This window comes from Rousettus aegyptiacus, unplaced genomic scaffold, assembly GCF_014176215.1.
Source record: "Rousettus aegyptiacus isolate mRouAeg1 unplaced genomic scaffold, mRouAeg1.p scaffold_m13_p_13, whole genome shotgun sequence".
Taxonomy (NCBI): Eukaryota; Metazoa; Chordata; class Mammalia; order Chiroptera; family Pteropodidae; genus Rousettus; species Rousettus aegyptiacus.
In genome coordinates this window covers 55,437,161-55,458,064 of record NW_023416288.1, presented here as the reverse complement: position 1 = coordinate 55,458,064, position 20,904 = coordinate 55,437,161, and the positions used below count along the sequence as shown (strand labels likewise).

The following is a 20,904-nucleotide window of genomic DNA, read 5'->3' as shown; positions in this document are numbered from 1 at the left end:
ATATATGGAAAGGAAGAGTCAATTTGGCAAATATTTATGGAGCGCCTACTAGGTTTAAGTACACGGCTGCTGTGGGAGATACAAAGATGAATCAGATCGGGATCCTGCCCTCCAGGGGTTCACAATGATGCAAGGACCCTGGCGTCTTTGTGTTCGTCTTTGTGTTCGTCTTTGTGTTCGCTGTCCTAACAAGACCATTGTTAAAGGGCCGCATTCAGTTTTGATAGCCGCCATTTGTTTTTAATGTGGGGAAACCAGAGAGAGTTCAGAGGAGAGGCCACAAAACAGGCTCTGTGACGAAAAAACTATAGAGACCCAGTTATTATCTTCAAGTTTATGAAAGGTTTTAAAGAAAGGAACTGAGTAATAGAAAAGAGGTTTGAATGACGGCAGGTGAGATTTCAGGCTGGCCCAGGCATTTCTTGACAATCTGGTTAATAGAATACTGGAATTGATCATGGAGGGAGTTCCTAGTGTGGCCTTTCTCTGGGAAAAATTTTTTTTTGATGAACCAACAATTTCAAGTCACGGACATTCACATTCCTGAAGGCAGAAGGGCGAACTACATTTCTCTGGGCTCCAGGGTCCCAAGAGGCAAGAGCTTGGTTTTCTTTCCCAATTCCCTTCCCTGAGGGATCTGTTGAGTGACCACCTGATCTACAGCTCCACCAATAAGTACCACAAAAGCACCTGGAGTACAAGAGCTCATCAGGCAGCGAAGCCAAGAATTAATCTTCCAACAGCCACGTCATGTATGCTGCAAGGGTTCATTTGCAATAGAACCTGTAATGCTAAACACCCCAAAACAAAAAGTCTCTAAGTAGCATGTGCAAGTTAGAATTTATTTCCATTTACAAAGACATAAAATGTAAGTAATAAAAGAGGAAGATGGACTTTTCTGCAAATTAGAGGCGGTAGTTTCTAAGAAAATTTGTAGTAGGTATTTTCTAGATTCAGAAATATCTTTTGATTCCACATAAAGAAAATGTTTCAAAAGAAAAAAGGGAAATGGGGTCTTCCCTTTGTACCTTAAGAAACACTAGCATGTAAGAATTTAGAACTGGCACACACACAGGCGCACGAGAAAAGCATTCCCCCTTGAGTCAGACTGTGGGCTGGTGAGTGAGGCCCTGTTTAGTTGTGACTTTCACTTCCTGTATCCTCGGAACTCCTTGAGGACAGGGACCCTACATAAATGTTTGTTAAATGAATGCACTAAAGATGTGCCCTGCCTGTAAGGTAGGGGTGACAGTGCCTACCTCGTGGTTTTGTTAGGACAAGTGAGTTAATGTCAGTAGTGAGTGTAGCACAAACTAAGTTAGGTCTAAGTCACGATTTATCGCTATGGACTCCAGGTATCTCTATTCTTTTACATGAACAATAAAGAACTTTCTACATTCCAGGTTTTTAATTTCCCCTCCCCACCACAAGGTATTGCCAAATGAAATGGACTATAATGAGCGTGGGCCTTTCAAGCTCACACTCTGCAGTGGTTATGTAAGGTCTGCTGGATTATTCCGCACCCTGTCTTTGACAGGAGCCTGAAGTGCCTGGACTGTCATCGTAAGACTACCAGAAAGTACTGGCAAATGATGTGTTCAGAGAATGATAAAAAATGTTCACATATCGTACCCTCGTGATCATCACTACTTTGTTCCATGTAAACCTCAAAGGTGGTTCCCCGAGATTGGTCTCTATGGGAGAGAGAGAAATGAAGAAAAAAAAAAAAATACAAAATACAACATGAAGAACATGAGTAGCCATAACTTGCATAAAGCACCAAATTTCTTTAGTAGGAAAATTTTGTTTAGTGCACGATAAGCCAGACGCTAGTTCATGGGTGGGTGGGGACGTCCCCTCTGCGGAGGCCCTTGGGGAGCCCCCTCTGGGTGCTCCCTTTCCTGGCCTGCCTCCGGGGTTAGGAATGGATCCTGGTTAAAGGCAAAGGTTGTATCTTTCATACTTTGGGATATTTCCCCAGAGGCACTGCTGCAGCCCCTGAAACTCTTCTAACAGTTTCTCTCCTCATTATTAAAGTGGCACAGAATGTGCCACCAAAGAAGAGCAATTCTCTACCTGAAACCAGCAGCAGCTCAGTGGGAATCAAGACTCTGGAAAGGTCACAGAAGGGGTCAAAAAAAATCTCTTTCTTCTGTGGCCAGAGGGGGTTTATTGTTGCTGGTGCCCAAACTGGAAAAAGAATAGCATGAGATTAATAATTGAAACGTTGCTATTATTGGTTTTCTAAACTATTTGTGGGTTATTCTTTCCCTGGAGTCATCATGCCTTTAAGCAGCTCAAAAGATGGACGGATTTAACACGCACTGAGAAAATACCTACTACAGGCAGGTACTTTACATATACTCGTTTCTAGCTGAGTCCTCGCACAATCCAATAAGGCTTTGGGGGGGGGGGGGCTCAAAGAAGTTAAGTAACATGCCCAAAGATTCAAACCCATGTTTCTCTGATTCAAGTATTATATCATACTATCTGGAATTGAGGATACCATAAATGAGCTTTGATTCACTACTCAAATGTGGTGAGAATGAAAACAATATTTATACTTACTCATTTTAAAAATATAAAACAAACACAGGAAAAGATATTTTAGAACATGTGTCATCAGACTCTTTTAATGGAAGATGATTCAGAATCCATTTCTTGGTAGGCATCTTGGTAGGTGTGTTCGGGTACTTCTAATGACAGATTTCGGCGTTGCAGTTTTGGGAAGTCTGACTGTGTAAGCCAATACTTATCAACATGGCTCATCTCAGGTGCAGTAGAACACGACTTGGAATTTAGAATCCTCTCACTCAGAACTGATGGCAATACAGACCTCTGTGGTTGGCCTTTGTACTACATATTGAAAAAAAGCCTCGCTAAGCAAGTTGATGGAGTAAACAACAATTGGAAGGAGAATGTTTAACCTTTTAAATAAACCTCTTTAAAGAAGTTTAACTTAATCTGTACCAAGCAACTGAAAATGTGCTATTTATAAACCTACCCTTAGAAGCAAATTGTGGAAGACTGATTACACTTTGCAACCGATTAATTTGTATTATCAAACATACCCTGTTCCAAAGACAGCATTTCTCTCTCTAAATACCTGGCAGTTCAGAATGCTCCACTAATGTACTCAGGCCTTCACCTCATATTCCAACCTGGGGCAACTGTACCCCATTTAAAAAAAATGAATGCACTCCTGAATTCCAGCTGAAATGCCTCACCTGTCATACGTCTCCTGAGAAGAATCCCATGTTTGAAAACTATAAGAAATCACTCTTCTTAGAGAATTCCACAGGAAAAGCCTTGCTTCTTCAGGATACACACAGGGAGTCCATGTGTTCTGATTAGGATATGGTAAAAATCAGGTTCAGTGAATCCCGAGGATGTCGCCGAGGAGGGGAAAAGGAGGTCACTGGAGTCTCAGAAGCACTCATTACAGTAAGTGAATGGAGGTTCCAGCAATACAGTCCTTGATTATAGAGGTCACCTGTCTGTTTTAGAGCATGACCAATAGTGTCTTTCAATAAGATCCAGGCCTAGGCTAGTGCAAAGTGATGCTGAACTGGTTGAGAAAGGGAGGAGGAAGACTAGGAGAAGAATTATAGAGATACACAGAGAAACTCTGCAGAATCAAAGCGTACAAAGCATGAGAATAATTACGAGAGCACACAGACAAGACAGATGGAGAGAAACCCAGCGCTGAGAGAAACCCAGGGTTGAAAGAGGTGACCAGGGAGGTCACCTGGGACAGGGAAGGAAGGTTTGCAAATAAAAACAACGTGCTCCTGAGACCTTTGAGATCCCTGATTATTATTAAACCATAACACCTTACACACCCACAGTCCTTTATCTGGCGTAAAACAGTGAAAGAACACTGTAGTAAGAACAAGAGTCCGCTGTCTTAGCCTTAGAGGTATGGCTTACCATCCACATGAATTTAGAATGAAATGAACAGGAGAACAGCCCCATTCCCAAGATGGCTTTCTATAAAGTTGACAAAATACATCCCAACCCACATATCCAGCCCCCTGTGAAAGGGAAAGCGGCCGGTTACTACGTTCTCAATTCAATGCCAAGTTCCTTCTCTAATGCTCACCCAGAGTGTCCAGCAGAGGGAGTCTCAAGGAGGCACTTAATAAAGAGAAAATTGTTTCATTTTAACACTCCACAGACAGTCGGAGCATTGACTGTAGCCCCCTCCCATAGACACAGACGAACAATGAATGCCCAACACGGTCCGCCTAGCATGGTCACAGAGCCACCGGCTCGTTCTATTCTGCGTGGTGGAGTGATCAGAAATTTCGTTTTGTTTTGTCGAATGGTTAAATGGACCTTGTGTTCTTCAGAATCAAAGAGGAAAGCCCCTGGAATAACATCTCTCTGTTGCCTTCTAAACAGCCCCTTTGTTTCCAAGAGAGTCTGAAAAAAAAATATTTACAGTCCATAGGTTATTTACAGCCTCGTTATCCAGGCCTGACTAGTAACTTTATTCCACCCAGAAACCTAATTCATTTGGAGCCCTGGAACTAATAACAGATTTTCTTTTCAGATAAGTTTTTTTTTTTTTTTAAATCTGCCTCTTACAACAGAGATAAAACTATTAATGCGTTCCCTGTTTTCACTGGCCACCACTGTTCTCCAGATTGATAGAAGGATTAAAATCTCCTCTCCTCGCCCCTCCTCTCGATTCCACACAGACCCTTTCCCCTCTCATTTGCTATTTCATCCACAGAATATCTGAACAAAACCGAAAGAAAGCCAGATGGACTGACGCTAAAAGTATGTAAAAGCTGCTATTCCAGTGATTTCATGAGAAAAACATTTTCACGATGAAATGACTGGAAAAATCAGGCACACTTGGGTTTAAATTTTCTCCTACGACGAGCACACAAAAACACACCGAAGTGTAAAAAACTTAGTTGATTCTGGTTTGATTTCTGGCTGGAAGCTGACAGAACTGACTGAAGAGAAACGAAAGAGAGAGGGAGAGTGCAAGGGAAATCTAATGCTTTTGCTCTACGTTCTTCTCTTTCTTCCTAAAGACAGTCAAATCAGAAAACACGGCCGGCCCAACGCCAGGTGAAGGTGCACCACGCAGGTTTACCCAGATCGATCGAGAAAAAAAAAAACGTCTTGGCCGCCTCCCCGACTTGAAAACCTAAACTACATTTTCCCTTTACACACGCTAATGCGGGGAGATTTTCGCCTATTTCATTGTTCTGCCCGGGTCTGAAATGGACTTTTCCTCTGTGCCCCCCTCATCACCTAGCCCCGCACATTCCGATTCCACGGCACCCCCCAGTCAGAGGCTCGCGAGGAATAAAGGAGTGTGGGGTGGGAGCGGAGAGAAATGGAAAGGGAGTCAGTCGTGAGGACAGAGTGGAAAGGAGATAATCCTGAAGGTAAATCTTCGGGGCGGGGAGGGGGGGGGGACAGGACGAAAGATAAACCGCATCACCTTTATTTATTACGAATAAATAAAAAGCACAGTCATGGGTCGGTCTTTGCCCAGACGCCCCCTCCCAATGTCTTTTCTTCGGGCAGTAGCCCCCCCTCGCACCCGCCCCCCCTCGACCCCCCTTCTTTTCCACCCTGGAAATAAGATCCTGTTAAATTCCGGATCCTGGTCGTTTTCTGGGCAAAGAAGGGGGCGGCGGGGAGGGGCGGGGAGCCGGCGAAAGCCCGGGGGTGGGGCGCGGAGGCCGGGCGCTGGGGGGCTGCGGGCCGGGGGCTGCCCGGCGAGGGGCCGCGGGCAGAACAAAGCTGCGGGGGCCGCGGCGGCGCCGGCCGCGCGGGGTCCGCGGGCCGGACGCCCCTTACCTTCGTACACGGGGGCCATCGGGGCCGGGGTGTCCGCGATTCATGGCAACGGAGAAGGGAACGCGGCGCGCGAGCTCGGCCCCCCCAGCCTCAGTCGGAATCTGCCATCTTGAGCCTGTGTCTCCGCTCTCGGCGCGGCCGGGGCCGCCAGCGCCCGCATCACCGCCTCACTTGGCCGGCGCCGGGGGAGGGGGCCGGGCGCCGCCGCCGCCGCGGCCCGGACCCTGCGCGGGGGCTCCGGGGCGGCCGGGCGGGCGCAGCGGCCGAGGCCGAGGGGCCGGGCGGCCGCGGCCCCCGAGCGGGTCCGCTGAGGGGCGGGAGCCGGGGCGGGCAGCGCGCGGCCAGTCCCCGGCCGGAGCTCAGCTCAGCATGGCTGTGTGTGTGGGGGCTTCGGCAAAAAGTTGCACGGGAGGCGGAGGAGGGGCGGGAGGAGCCGGGAGGAGGGGCGGGAGGGGGCGGGGGCCGGGGGGCGGGGAGCGGCGGCCGCGAGCGAGCGAGCGAGCGAGCCGCGGAGAGCGGAGTCCGCGCGCAATCGAGCGCCGATGGCACGGATGCGAGGCGGGGAAGGCCGAGCCGAGGGCAGAGCGGCGGGCCGGCCGGGGGGGCGGGGCCGGGGTGGGCGCGGGGGCGGGGCCGCGGGCGGGGCGGGGCCGCCGCGAGGGGGCGGGGCCGGGGGTGTGGCGATGCAGGGAGCGAGCGAGGCGCGGGAGGGCCAGGTGTGCGCGCAGATCGGTTCCGATTGGCAAAGGAGACGCCGGTCCGCGGAGGCGGCCGCCAGAACTTTGTGCGTGTGTGCGCGCGTGCTGGGGCGGGAGGGGGAACAGACGAGCTAGGGGGAGCCGGCTGGCAGAGAGTCTCCCCCCCTGTCGCACCTGGTTGGCGCTCCCCGAGAGGTGTGGGAGGAATGACTGAAGGAGTGGGCGCACACCGTCCTCGGAGGGAGGATGAGTGAGTGAGTGAGTGAGTGAAGGAGCCTGAAATCCATATGAGGTCAGAGATGCAGAAGCCATTCCGTGCACACTTAAGAAATGCGGCCCTCGGTGGTCGCTGAATTCCTGCGGGAGCCTGGTTTCCACGCCGTCTTCATGTCCACAGTGTCCTTAGGGGCTCCCTCACCGTCACCTGGACGCGCGGTCCCTGCCGACTCGTTCCCAGGCCTCTGCTCTTCTCCACACTCCCCCCGGCCCTGAGCCTCTCCGCGTTTACTTCGGCAGCCCGGTCCTGGGTTCTCTGCCAGGATGTCCTGCCATCGCCTGCAACTTACGAAGACTGGAGTCTCCTCTTAGGCAGTGTTTTAAAAACTGGATCGTGACATAAATTCAATTAAAACAATCAGCTTTTTTAAAAAATGAAATAGAATAGAATAGAAAATATTAGGATCCATTGTGCTTAGTAAGGGTAACTATAGCTTCACAAACCTTTTGTTTCAGTTACATACACTGGACAACTATACTGCACTGTGACATAAATTGTATTTCCAAATGCTGAAAGTCACGGATCAAAAAAAGTTTAAAATCTATGTTTGGGGGTATAAAATAATGATCTCTAAGACTGTACGACTTTCCTAAAAACAAACCCATTATATCCTCAGTATCATTTATCATTCCCAACCTCTATACCTCATGACCCCAGGCCCCAACCACAAGACAAGCCCTTTCATACGTTTTTCTAGTTTTGTCGTGGCACATCATTCCCCCTTCACGTCAGGATGACCTCTGACTCTGCCATCGTCCCTGCCCCCATAGTGAGTACTCCACTTCTTCCTGCATCTCAGCCTAATGTCATTCACATTTGCGGATTCCTAGATACCATTGCTAGAACGGGGCTCAGAGGTCATCGGGGCCAGCCCTGCCCTTTTAAATGTGAAGAAATGAAGTATATTTCCCAGTATTACACAGTGCTAAATCTTGGCTCCCACTCTGATGTTCTTTGCTTCACACCATTCATTCATCCCATCCTTAACGGGTCTCAGTCCTGTTCACCCAAGTGTTGCCTCTTTCATAATAAGTAGCTCTCCCCACACCAGGCTCCTGCTCACATCCATCAAGGACTCACCTCTGCACTCAAGACCGAGGTTTCTCACTCCTTGGCTCTTGATCAAGGCAGGCAGGTCCTGACTTACCTTTCCAAGCACTTAAGTTCAGCAAGTCACTGCCTCTCCAGCAAGACAGGTTTATTCATGGTCCTCCACCAACCTTGCCCATCTGTGCCTCTGTTTTTGCCCAAGCTGCCACTTTCCCACCCAGGGTGCTTTCTCCATGTTTTCTCTTTAAATGATCGCTACCTGTGTCTGACTCATTTCCTGCATTAAACAGCTTGAGATAGCATGAGATTAAGACAGACTTGCGTTCAGATCCCAGCTCTTCCACTTAGTAGCCATGTGAATTTAGTCAAATTGTTTACCCTCTCAGACCTTTGGTTTCTGCATCTCAATTATGAGAATAGTAATTATAATAATGTTCTTCCGTTGTATCTATAAGTCTCTATCATGATCTTGACCATACAGATATTCTCTCTCTTCCCCTTTCCAGCGCTGCCTAATAAAACTTTCTCCAATGATGGAAATGTACGATTTCAGTCTGTTGAGCACATGAAATGTGGCTAGTGTGACTGAAGAACTGAAAACTTTCATTTTAATTAATTTTAATAGACATGTGTGGCTAGTGGCTATCATATTAGACAGTGCATCTCTAAACTATAAACTCATAAAGGGCAGAAACCAGGTTGCTCTCACTTGACTTTATAGCCCCAGCAATGAGCCCATTGCCTGGCATGTGCTAGGTACTGCACAAATATTTGTCGAATGAATAATAGCTGCCATTTTTTTTACATGCTCACTTGTGCCAAGCACAACACTAAAAACTTGACACAAATTATTTCATATAGTCCTTCTCAGCCCCCAAGGTGGAATATTAGAGATAAGAGTTTGTGTAGAGTGCTGGTGGATAATAAAGGTTCAATAAATGGTGGTTATTATCATTATCAATACCTCCCCTTGACCTAGCCAACCGATTTTTATCTCATCTTCCTCTAGGCTTACAGAGCATTTCCTGCCTGTCACACATGCTCTGTTGTCCCATGGCATACCCCACCCTAGAAGGCTGACTCTCCTCTTCTGTATAAATGCCCCATCCCCACAACTAGGCTGGCAGCCTCTCGGGACAAGGCCCATGGCATACCTGTTTGGATACCCGTCAGCTCAGGGTTTACACAAATTAGTGTTCAGTAACTTCGTCCCAGTTGCTGTCCAGCCATGAGTGATTCTAGGCAGCCTCACTCTCTGGAATACCCACTCTGTCCTCCCAAAATTCATATGTTAAAATCCTAACCCCTGGGACCTCAGAATGTGACCGTATTTGGAAGCAGGTTCTTTAAAGAGGTAATTAAGTTAAAAGGAGGCCGTGGGGCTGGGGTTAATCTAGTGTAACTGGTCATAGGAAGAGAACGAGAACACAGAGACACAGAGGAAAGAGCACGTGAAGACACAGGGAGAAGGCAGCCATCTGCAAGCTAAGCAGAGAGGCCTCAGAAGAAACCAAACCTGCCAACACTTCGATCTCAGACATCGAGCTTCCAGAACTGTGAGAAAATACACTTCGGTCGTTACAGCTACACAGTCTGTGATGCTGTATCACAGCAGCCCCAGCAAACTAACACGCCCACGGGAGGTGAATTAAAAGGAAGTAAGATCACTTGTGTGAACTGAAAACATCTCAGGGTGGGGGGGTTGGTGCGGTGGGTCTCCTTCCCATGGGAAAAGAACCATCTTGGGCATGGAAATGAGTCTCGTGAAAGGAGAAGACGGAGCCAGGTAGCTAAGCGCCCCACCTTCTCTTCAGACCACTGTGACTAAAGCGATACCTACACGATGCACCACTTCAGTAAAAAACACCCAACTGAGCTAGCATACTTGGCATCATATAGATGGGAAAATGTTATTTCAATGAATTTAGATCTTTTTTCTTTTTTCATGAATTGGCAGATCGAGCACGCCTGTTTGTCTCCCTTCCCCCTAGTGACTGCAGCAAGCGGGAGCAGGCTATAAACCTAACAGTGAAATGTCACTGAAGGAGAGTGAGAGAGCAGCAACCGAGAGGATTTGAGACAGAGCCCCGAGGAGCACCAGTATTTAAAGTATGGGGAGAGGCAAGAGGACCCCCTGTGGGGGAGGGGACGAGGACAGAGGAGGACGACCTGCATGGCATGACACCTGGGCATCCTGAGGTGTGGTCCGCAGTGCTGCGCGCTAACGGGAGGTCACATGGGATACAAGCGGGGACGCATCCGCTGGACTGGGCAACACGAGTTACCTTCGTGACTCTGGTGAGACTCATTATGGGGGAAATATCGGGTTCTTAACATTCAGCCGAAAGGGAAGAGTGGGCCGTGTTAGATAGACGGAGATGGGAGGAGGGCGAGGAAGGTTAGGGAGGTGCCAGAAGAGGGCACTAGAGGGTATTCCAGGTAGAGAGCAAGACCAAAATCACCGGGTGTGAGGCAACGAGATGGGTCCGGGAGCTATCGCATTTGGCTAGAGATAGTACGCACTGTATTTTATTTATTTACTAAATTCACTAGCACTTAGACGTTTACAAATATTAACTCATTTAATATTTGACTTTTTTGCACAACATGGACACTAGGTTACCAAAAAATGTTTGATTTCAGCATGCCGTGAGAAACAATAACAAAGGCCAGAGAAATGGAGAAAGGGTGTAGTAACCGTCTACTCCGGTCACCTCTTAATGCGCTTTTCTACAGAACAGCGCCGGTAATATCTCAGGGGTTCGTAGAGTCAACATGGGGGAGTTTTGACCTCGTTTTGCTCACAGGACAAGTGACAGAGCGTCTGTTCTTCATGTATGCCTGTAGTCGTGAAAACGCGCACCGCCACTATCTCTAAGGAATGAGATGGAGGTGTCGCTCATTGGGGTGGTTACATACAGGTGTGTATGTCTCATGATGCCTCTCAGGATGTTTGTTCACAGGATGACGTCTGAGCAGCTCGATCTTCTGGGACTTGGTGTGTGCTGCTCTCGAGTGTGTCAGAGCCTGTGGTTTTGTCTTTGGAGGATGTATCCGGGGGAGGCAATTCAATTTTCCAGATCTGTCTTTTGAGATCACAGCTCTCTTTTGGTCTCTAGGTCTGTATACTTCTCTCTTTTTGACAATATATCTGTCTCATTTTTCTTTTCCTCTGTATATTTAGATCTCCTCCACATATTATTTCTCTTCTCTCCTTTCCTCTGCTTTATGATTCAGTTTCTTAACAAATCATAATATAGATCATTATTTTTTTTAGTTATTCCTAAGAAATTACTTCATATTTCTGCTTTAAAACTTTAATCAGCTTAAATGAGACATTTTAAAATAGACTTGTGATCAAAAACTACAGGATCCCTTAAATAAAAGCTTAAGGGATAGGGTATTACACTGACAGAGGATGTGCAAGAGAAAATGTCACATTTAAATGAGGGAACAATTGGAGCTATGGTTTCAAGAGCAAAGGATAGAGAGAGCTTGACAAGGTCAAGGGAATCTGGCTGTGGAAGGGGCAGTCTTGGAGAAACTACACTGGTAAATCGGGGGAATGGGGTAACATCATTTTCTGCTTCTGCTCCTACAGAAAGAAAAAAAAAATAAAAAATAAAAAAGATCAGACATCTGAACAGGGATAAAGAAAAGGCAAAGAGAGACCAGCAGGGCATTCAGCAGAAAGGGGTTACGCCCTCCCCCCCCCCCAATAAAAGTAATCAGCCTACGAATGTAAAAGAAGCTGTGAAGAAGATGCATAGAAGATTGAGCAATTTTGTTGGAGTTGTGGAAATGGCAGATTAGGACGCATCTGCTCCCGAGAAGCAGTTCAGAGAAGCAATCCAGCCCTGCAGAGAAATTTCCGTGATAAGGGGAGATGGGTAACAGCTTGGTTTGCCTGACAAGCAGTCCAGGCTGAACGTGGACAAACTAGTCAGAAACGGCACAGGGAGTGGACACAGACAGGAGAGCTTTTAAAAGCCTATGGGTCCTACTGAACCAAGTTAAGCCTAGCCCAGTGATTAATCAGTGAGCCTGCACATTTGTGTGCTGTGTGCAGTTTGTACAATAAAGTTTCCTCCCACTGGCATGAACGAGCTTGCTGCTATGTGGCAACCCCTGGAGAGAGGTCCACGGTAATAATGGCAAAGGGCTGTTAGGGCTGACTCTGCTCTGACGTTGCCAGTGACCTTTTCAATGCCAAACCCAGTGTCCTTTTTCAGCCCCTCCCCTGCTGGATCTCTAAACAAACATTAGTTAGACACTGTTAATCCCTTCAACCTTCTTGAATCATCCCTCCCTTGACTTTTTATAACAATGTACTTTAAAAATTTCCCTGCAATGTTCCTAGGCTATTCCTTCTCCCTTTTTAATTTCAACAACAAAAAAATTTTAAAGCAGAAGAAGAAAGAAGAAGAAGAAGAAGAAGAAGAAGAAGAAGAAGAAGAAGAAGAAGAAGAGAGAAGAAAGAAGAAAGAAGAAGAAGAAGAAGAGAAAGAAAGAGAGAGAGAGAGAGAGAGAGAGAGAGAAAGAAAGAAAGAAAGAAAGAAAGAAAGAAAGAAAGAAAGAAAGAAAGAAAGAAAGAAAGAAAGAAAGAAAAGAAATTCAATTCATTAAATGTTCAGGGACTGCTTACTACATGTTAGATTCTACAGCACGAACTGAGAGTATAAAAGAGAATAAGCCACAGCCCCTGCTCTCAAGGGGCTCAAGTTCAAAACCGCCAGGTAAAGAGCACAATACAATACGATGAGGCAGCGATAGCAGAACACTTGCCATCAAAGACTGGCACAGAGGGACCAATGGCAAGGAGTGTGTTTATAGGGTGGAGGAGATGGCACATCTGTGTCCATGAATTCTGGCAGGGGACGGCAAGGAGAAAAGCACATGTGTCCAAGATCTGTAAGAAGGCACAATGTTGCTGATACCGAGAACAAGGTCCAGGCAGTGGCTGGGTATGTGGTTGGAGACAGAGGCAGAGTTTCGTATGCCAAGCCACGGAATTTATACTTTATTCTATATGCACCAGGTGTAGGGAAAAAATGAATTCAATTTCGAACCTGTTGAGTTTAAGGTTCCTGTGAGATATTCAGATAGGGATGTTCAGTTGCCAAGTTTTTAATGGGAGATAGAAAACATTTTTTTGACTCATCAATATATAATGGGTGGCTAATCCATAGGAGCTGCGAGATCACACAGGGAGAGGTTACATGGTGGCATTTCTCAATCTGTGGCCCCCGGGTCACCTGCCTCAAAAACCCACAGGAGCTTTCTAAAGATGCAGATCCTTCAGGCAGAACCCCAAGCCTACCGACTCAGGAATCTCCGGGGGGTTGTGCCTGAAAATCTGTATTTTAAATCTACTCTGTAGGGGATACAGTTGTAACAAAGAATTTCAACAGGCACTGGTATGGAACAGGCAGTGGTGTGAGAAGCTAAAGAGGCTAAAGGATGGAACTGGAAAGGGGGAGCCCCGATCATTTGAGAGTCTGTGTGTTTTCCTCTAGGGTTACAGAGGCCGGCCCAGAGTCCTGATATCTTAAAAATGAAGTAACCTTGGAAGCACCAACTACCAGGCTTCTTGGTAAGTGAGAAGAACAAAGTCTTTATTAAGCCACCCTTAGCTGGGCATCCCATTACTTACTGCAAACAGCATCTTAATTAGTATAAGGAAGAATTTAATTTTGTGACTTCCAGATAGCATTTTATCGTAGTCTATGTGGAGATCTTTTAAAATATTTCAACAGCCTCAAAGTGTAATTTAAAAAAAAAAATGAAAAACAAAAAACAAAACAAAGGTTCTTTTGTCATAGAATTCTAAGGATTTTCACTGTACGTGTGAGACGAATTTGAATTTTTAAAGAATTTCTTTTGAAATATGGCAGTATCTTCATCTCGTATTCCCTTTGCCCTAGATGATACACTTAATAAACATTCAGAAGCTGCTGATTTGCTTATCTTTTCGTTAGGAGACATATATTGCCTGGCTGATTTGAGTTAGTTCTGTAACTAACTCTGGTTGAGTTGGATGTTTAAATAGAAGACAGAATGACAACAAAAAAAGTAAGATTTAAACAATACCTTAGATTTCCTTGTGTTCTTTTGACATCATTTTGTTGATTCCAAACTTCTGAATGTTAAATCCCGTGTTAACTAGCCACCGAGAGGGGAAGGTGACCCAGGCTTATTGCTCCTAGGGTACAAGCCTGTACCGCACGTAGCTGTACAAAACAACGTGAGGTTAAATAAAGCACAAGAGAAAATGATGCAATCAAGAGATTTGGTAAACACGAGATGTATGAGGCTGTTGCTGGTGCATCACAGCAGACTATTTTACAGAAAAAGTTTTTATGATATGTAGGAAGAATACACTCAAAAATAACAACAAAAATGTATAAGGTAAAAGAAGTGCCTCCAACATTTCCTGTACTACTGGCTTGGTGGTCATCAATTCCTTTAGCTTATTTTTGTCTGGGAAGCTCTTTATCTGTCCTTCAACTCTAAATTATAGCTTTGCTGGATAAATTATTCTTGGAAATTATGTCCAAAAAAAAGTTGAGAAAAAAATGGTGTCAAAGTTCTCCCCCCCCCAAAAAAAAGTATAATGTAGTAAATACATAAGTCAGTAACAGTCGTTTATTATCATCATCATCAAGTATTATGTACTGTATGTAACTGTGCCATACTTTTATATGACCGGCAGTGCAATAGGTTTGTTTATAATAGCATCACCACACATACGTGAGTAATGCATTGCACTACGATGTTATGACAGCTACGACGTCACTAAGTGATAGGGATTTTCAGCTCTATTATAACTAAAGGGCCCGCTGTTGTAGACTGAAGCGTCATTATGCAATGCATGACTGTCTTGTAACTTTTTCCCCCACCCAAACTGTCCTCCACTACACCCCATTTTTTCTTATCCAGTGTTCTTAACCTTTTCCGTTCTGTGAACTCCTTTGGCCTTCTTGTGGGGCCTAAGGACCCCTTCACAGACTAATGTATCTAAATGCATTAAAAAATATATGTTACAAAAGAAACTATTTATATTGAGATACAGTTACCAAATATATCTTTTGTTTATTGATACATTAATAAGATCTAAGTGCAGGTGCAATAGCAACAAAGTAGTGATGAGTATAAACAATAGTTCAGAATACCTATAACGATCTTCAGTCAGTATGATATAAAAACATCTGTGACTTCCACTGGTAACAAAGTCACAGGTACTGCAATTACTCCTGTGGTTGGTTACCTAGTCAGATTTGAAGATTTAAGGTTAATGAAAGTTCACAGAACTTTGCCCCATCCAAGTCCACAGATCCCCCGAATTCTATCCATGAACCCCTGGGGAACCTGGGACTCCGGCATAAGAGTCCCTTATCCTATTCTGCTATTTTTGTGTAGGATTTATCATCTTCTAACATCATACATTACTTGCTTATTTCTTAAGTTCATTTTCTATTTTCTGATTCTCTCTATTAAAATGTAAATTTCACAAAGTCAGGAGTCTTTGTCTATTTCGTTCACTGATGTGATCTCAATGTTTAGAACGGTGCTTGGCACTTACTGGAGTCACGTGAATGAGAACAGAACACACCAGCGTCTGAGTCTCGGCGGGGAGGCAAGGAGTTCTCGTCTTCTCTCTTTCTCCCTTTTTCCTTTCTTCTTTCTGTTTTTTTTTTCTATCCTTTCTTTTACCTTTACAAGATCCCTCTGCATTCCTTTCTCTTCTATTATCTCTTTTCACTTCTCTCCCAATCAACCAAGTATGTACTGACAATACAATTGTGACAAGACAGAGTCAGACCTGGGGTTCCAAGAGCTCATCACCTGCTGGGCAGTGACTGAAGACCTGGCCTTCGGGTCAGTCCAAGTTCAATGTCTGCATCTTCATCATACCAGCCATCTAACCATGGGCAACTCTCTTCACCTCTCTGTGGCTTAGTTTCTTTTACATCATTTAGTCAGTCATCAGAGGGCTTATTAAGTGTCTGGCACTGTGCTGGGTACTTGTGGTCTAGTGGGGACAGAGAGAGATGAGTAAACACAATGATATGGTGTGACAAATGTTTTGGTGGACAAAAGACAAGTGCCGTTGGAGGGGAACTCTTGAAATCCTGAGCCTCGTGAAAATTCAGTCTTAGAACACTGCCATCCATAGTCAAGGACAGTGTGTGAGCTCCAAGCAATTTCAAATGAATTCCATTTTTTTTTTTTTTTTTGCATTTCTGGAATGACACTAAAGGAAATTCGAAGTCATAGCACATGATAAGAATGATTCAATCTCTCTTTTTTTCTACCCCAGACTTTATTTCTTTCCCCGAGGTACCCCAGCATTTCACTACGTTAAACTCTCACCTTCCTTCTGAGGCCAAGGGGGGGGCAGGGCACAAATTTCAGGGCTGGTGATTTCAGGGTTCTCCTTAGTAGACATTGGAGAAGAAAGAGCCATGGATGCCCGTCTGGTGCTAATTTTGCTCCGACACAGGAGCACGTGGGATGGGAGATGACCTGAAGGCCGCGAAGGATGAGGCAGAAAGGGCAGCACGGAGGGCTGGGGAACGAGAGATCATGGCCCTTAGCTGGGGGAAATTCAACCTGCCTAGAACATCAAGAGGATGTAGGAGGCTAGCAAGAGTGATGGGGACAGTGACAATGGAGGGAGGGACGAGGGAAGGTGAGGCCATGTCACAGCAAGGCCTTACAAACCTCATCAAAGAGCTGGGATTGTCCAGAGAGGGTGGGAAGTTAGAGAATGACAAGAGGTTTTAAAAGCCCTTATTGTCTGTGGAGTGGGAATAGATGAGAGGGCCACAAGATTAGGAGGCAAAGGATGAGAGAGACCCGGCCGTGGTGATAGCGAAGGTTAGGAGAAATGACTAGAGACATTTCAAGAGACATTTTGGAGTTGGAATCTATAGGACTTAATGACTAACAGTGTGGAGGACCGGGGAAGTGTTATGGGCTGAAATGTCCCCACCTTCAAAATATGCTGAAGTCCTAACCTCTAGTACCACAGACTGTGACCTAGTTTGGAAACTGGGCCATTGCAGATGTAATTAGTTAAATTAAGATTAAGTCACAGTGGAGTAGGGTGGGCCCTAATCCAATATAACTGGTGTCCGTGTAAGTTCGTATGACTGGCGTGTGAAAATAGAGACATGGAGAACACTATGTGCAGACAAGAAGTCGAAGTGATACATCGATAAGCCTGGGAACACCAAAAATTGCCTAGGAATGCCAAAAATTGCCAGAAACCAACCAGAAGCTGGGAAGAGGCAAGAAAGAATTTCCTCGAGGTTTCAGAGGGAGCGTGGCCCAGCAGACACCTCGAATTCAGACTTCTAGCCTCCAGGACTGTAAGACAATAAATTTCTGGTGTTTAAGCCACTCAGTTTGTGGTACTTTGTTACAACAGCTCAAGGAAACTACTTTGGGGGAGTTTAGCCACACAGTGAAGTGAACATTTAGGTTGCTCTGTTTATTATTATAAACATTACAGAGCAAGGGGAGCTGGAAAATATTAACAAAAATTAAAAAGAAAACCAGAACATGCTTCACATGGATTCTGAAATGCTCGAAGACCCACAACTGCTGCTGGAATTCAGCACCCTCACTCCACAGGTTTGCTGTGTGGTTTAGATGAGGTGACGTGTGTAAAATTGCTTCGTACACGTAAAGCACGCTAGGTATGTTAAAGCTTCGTTTCCATTTTAATTAAATAAAAACACAAGGCCATATGTTGAAGTTGCCCACACAAATAGTTCCCACCCACAGGCCTGGCAATATACTTTGTGGAGCACGGTGTAAAATGATACTTGTTGAGGAATCATTGAGAGTTTCAAGACAGTAACAGCAGAAAAGCATCAGGCCAAAGCACACGGGACCTGCACTCATAAAGCCACCCTGCCCTTTTGGGAGCCAGGAGCTAGACTTACGTGGAGATCTTAGAATCCAGAGAACTGTAGCATTGACATGTGGAAGGAAGAGGGGAGGCGAGGCGGAAAGGCTTAGGGCCGCAAATGAAAGAATGAACGTGGATGCCAACAGTGACAGAGGTCAGGCAATCATGAAGACAAAATATGATTAGACGGTTATGGGCCTGGACGGGAGAGGGGCTTTGTGCCAAGCAGAGGTATTTGACTCTATTTCTATAAGCAATGGAGAAGCACTGAATATGTTTGGGCAGGAGTCTAACTTGGTAGAGAGTAAAAAATGGAAAGCAAAGATTGGGAAAGCTATGAGGTTTTGAGTCTGGTTAAGCACCCACCTTATCAATGGTGATTGAGAGCAAGATATAATCCCTCTCTCTAGTTCTGTACCCGTGACACCAAGGTGTGTGTTGAATGGGCATCCTTGGCATGATGGTGGGTCATTCTGACCTGGTTTAGCACCTCACCAGACATATATATTCACCTTTTGGTTTGTTTTACGATACCTTGAGATATTGTAAAAATGCCTATGCTTTTAATACGTTTCATATCTTTATTAGTGAAATGTCTAAGCAGTGGCTAAGATGTCAATGGTCTTTTTACTATTGTCTCAACTCCTTGTACCTCGTAAGTGTATTTTTTTTTCTAGAGTATTTTTAGGTCTGTACATGGAGTTCTAGGTCAATTCCTCCATCAACCCATACTGAGCCCTAACTGCTGCTTTTAAACTGAGCAACACGGTTAGTTAGGCACACTGATAAAATGCCAAAGTGATCTGCTTATGTGTCCCACTATTTCCTCTCACCACAAGTATACACATCTCTCTACAATATTTTCCTTTTATCTCGCATACCAGTGACCAAGCGGGATCATTCTCTTGCACCTAGAGCTTAGGCCTACTGAAAAACTTGTCTTAGCTATAAAGTCAATGTGGCTTTAGTTTTACATGCAGGTAGGGACCATGAGGACCCTCTGGGTTTCATGCTGGAAGGAAACGTTCAAACCTCTCCTACTGTTACTACTACTGCTATTAACAGAATGGCGATGATTTTTGAGAACTGGAGAAGTGCAAGCCCTGACAAGTTCCTGTAATCCTCCTTTCTTTCATTTCCCCAGCTGTTTTCTATTCATCCTTTATCCTAACTTTAAAAGCAAGAGAAACTGAAATAATTATTTAGAAAGTTTCCATTGCTGTCAAGACAACAAAAACCTATGGAGTATGAGGGATCAGGCAAGAACAATGGATAAAAAGACAGTGCTCAAAAAGAAAAATGATTTCTTAAACTCTTGGAGAAAGGAAATCAAGTCTGCCCTGTGATCAACCTAAATTAAATTACGTGGCAGTAAGGGAAACTTTTAATGTCAGACCATTTTTTTTTCTTGCTCCTATGTATCCATTCTCATGGATAAAGTAGGTGGTTTAGGACTCCATGTTAAATTTGTATGAATTAGTTGATATTAGGAGAATGTGTAACAATGACTGCATTATTGATCGATATAGGTTCTAGGTTTTTTATCTGGTTATACATTTAAAAAAATCCAGAAACACCATTATAGTGGAAGCCTTGCATCGGGGACATAACCCAAGCTGCTTAACAGAGAAAAGCTAACAGTGGTCCAACACAGTGGAATTTGATTTCTCACTCTTAAAACAGCCCAGAGTGGGTATTTAGCAGGCGGCTCTCCACACAGTGATTCAGGGACCCAGGCTTTCCCCACTTGTGTGTGAGACCTCGGAGTCCTTTGCTTCTAGCTGGCAGGTAGGAGAGGATGGAGGACCCCCCCATGGGAGGTTTTTATGGACAGGCTTAGGAATGATGTCCCTTTCTTCCATCCATACTCCAAGGTCAACAACTCTATCACATAGCTGCATCTAATCATGAGCGGGGCTGGGAAATCAGTCTCTCGGAGCATCCGAGAGGAAGAAGACAAGTTTTAGTGAACAGTACCACAGTCCCTGCCATTGCTGCATAAAGCTGGACTGCCAAAGGTCCAGTTCCTGCACGAGGTCACGTTCAAAGACACACAGGTTGACCCTCAAGAAAGAATTAAAATAAGAAATTTAAATTTAAACCCTAGCTGCAGTCACTCAAGAAAGCTTCAAGGAAGAATTATCTTCTTAACTCACAGGCAAACTTTGTAAGTCTTCTCACGTCCCCCTGTTCCTGTGTGTCTGCCCACTACCCACGGCGGCCACTTCCCAAAGTCCTCTTCTCCCTGCTCCGAGCTCTCAACTCCCTTGGCAACCTAGATCACTCAGGCTTTCTGCTCCCTTTCACCCTAATTGTGCCTCATTTAACCCTCTGGGCTTCAATTTCCCCATCTGTGAAATGAGAAACTTGAACCAGATGACCTTCGTGTACTGAACACTCTACGAATATTTATTAAGTGCCCACTGGGCTATGCCAGCTCAAACATTCTCCATTGGTATGAAAAGAAAAAAAAAAAAAAAGGCCAAAATGATTAAATCACGAACTTTCTCACACTGTGGCTGAAGTTTTAGAGGAATCTACATCCGATGGGTTTAACAGTCCCTTCATGTAAGTAGGAGTATATCTTTCTGATAAAAATAAAGTCCTTATCTTTGTGTCATTAAGAAATGGTCAACGAAATTTGCTGTAATTCATGAAAAACAGCTTATAGACCTGGAACTATCATTTCTTTTAGAAAGGCATTGACCCACTTTGGGGAATCTAGTTTATAGAAACAAAGATATCAATAGCTAACAAGATAGGCACAGGAGTGTTTACTACTTTATTGTTTATAGTGGCCAAAGACTAGAATAGACCTGAGTAGGATGTTGGAACATGATACAGCTATTGACAATAATGAATTTGAATTCTATCCAATGACCTAGGGAGAGTGTGCCTGATACATTGAGAAGAGTAAGTTTCAGATTCATGTGCATTGTATAATTCTATATTTGTAAGAGAAATTTGAAAATCCCTAACTATGCTGTTTATCTTTGTACATCCCAGCCTCTCTAGATCTATTGCTACAAGAGCTGGGAATGGAGACCATGGCAGGGACGTGAAATTATTAGCATTTTCTTTCTACATCTTTGGTGTCTTTTTTCATTTCTTGCAACGATCACATACTTTGGAAT

The 20,904-nt window shown here is 44.9% G+C and overlaps 1 protein-coding gene across 4 annotated transcripts in view; it reads right to left on the bottom strand.

The window, feature by feature from the left end:
- The window catches only part of HIPK2 (homeodomain interacting protein kinase 2), a 159,738-nt gene extending 153,662 nt beyond the window's left edge, over window positions 1–6,076 (bottom strand). The window contains exons 1-2 of one of the 4 annotated variants that reach the window (XM_016161859.2): window positions 5,827–6,075; window positions 3,228–4,425 (exon numbers count right to left, since the gene is read on the bottom strand). In XM_016161859.2, coding sequence (XP_016017345.2) covers window positions 3,228–3,234 — 7 coding nt within the window. In that variant the 5' untranslated portion in view covers window positions 3,235–4,425; window positions 5,827–6,075. Of the gene's footprint in view, window positions 1–3,227; window positions 4,426–5,826 lie in introns of all 4 variants that reach the window. The other 3 variants (XM_016161860.2, XM_016161864.2, XM_016161858.2) reach the window with 3 other exon arrangements.
- Between the last annotated feature and the right edge of the window lie 14,828 nt (window positions 6,077–20,904).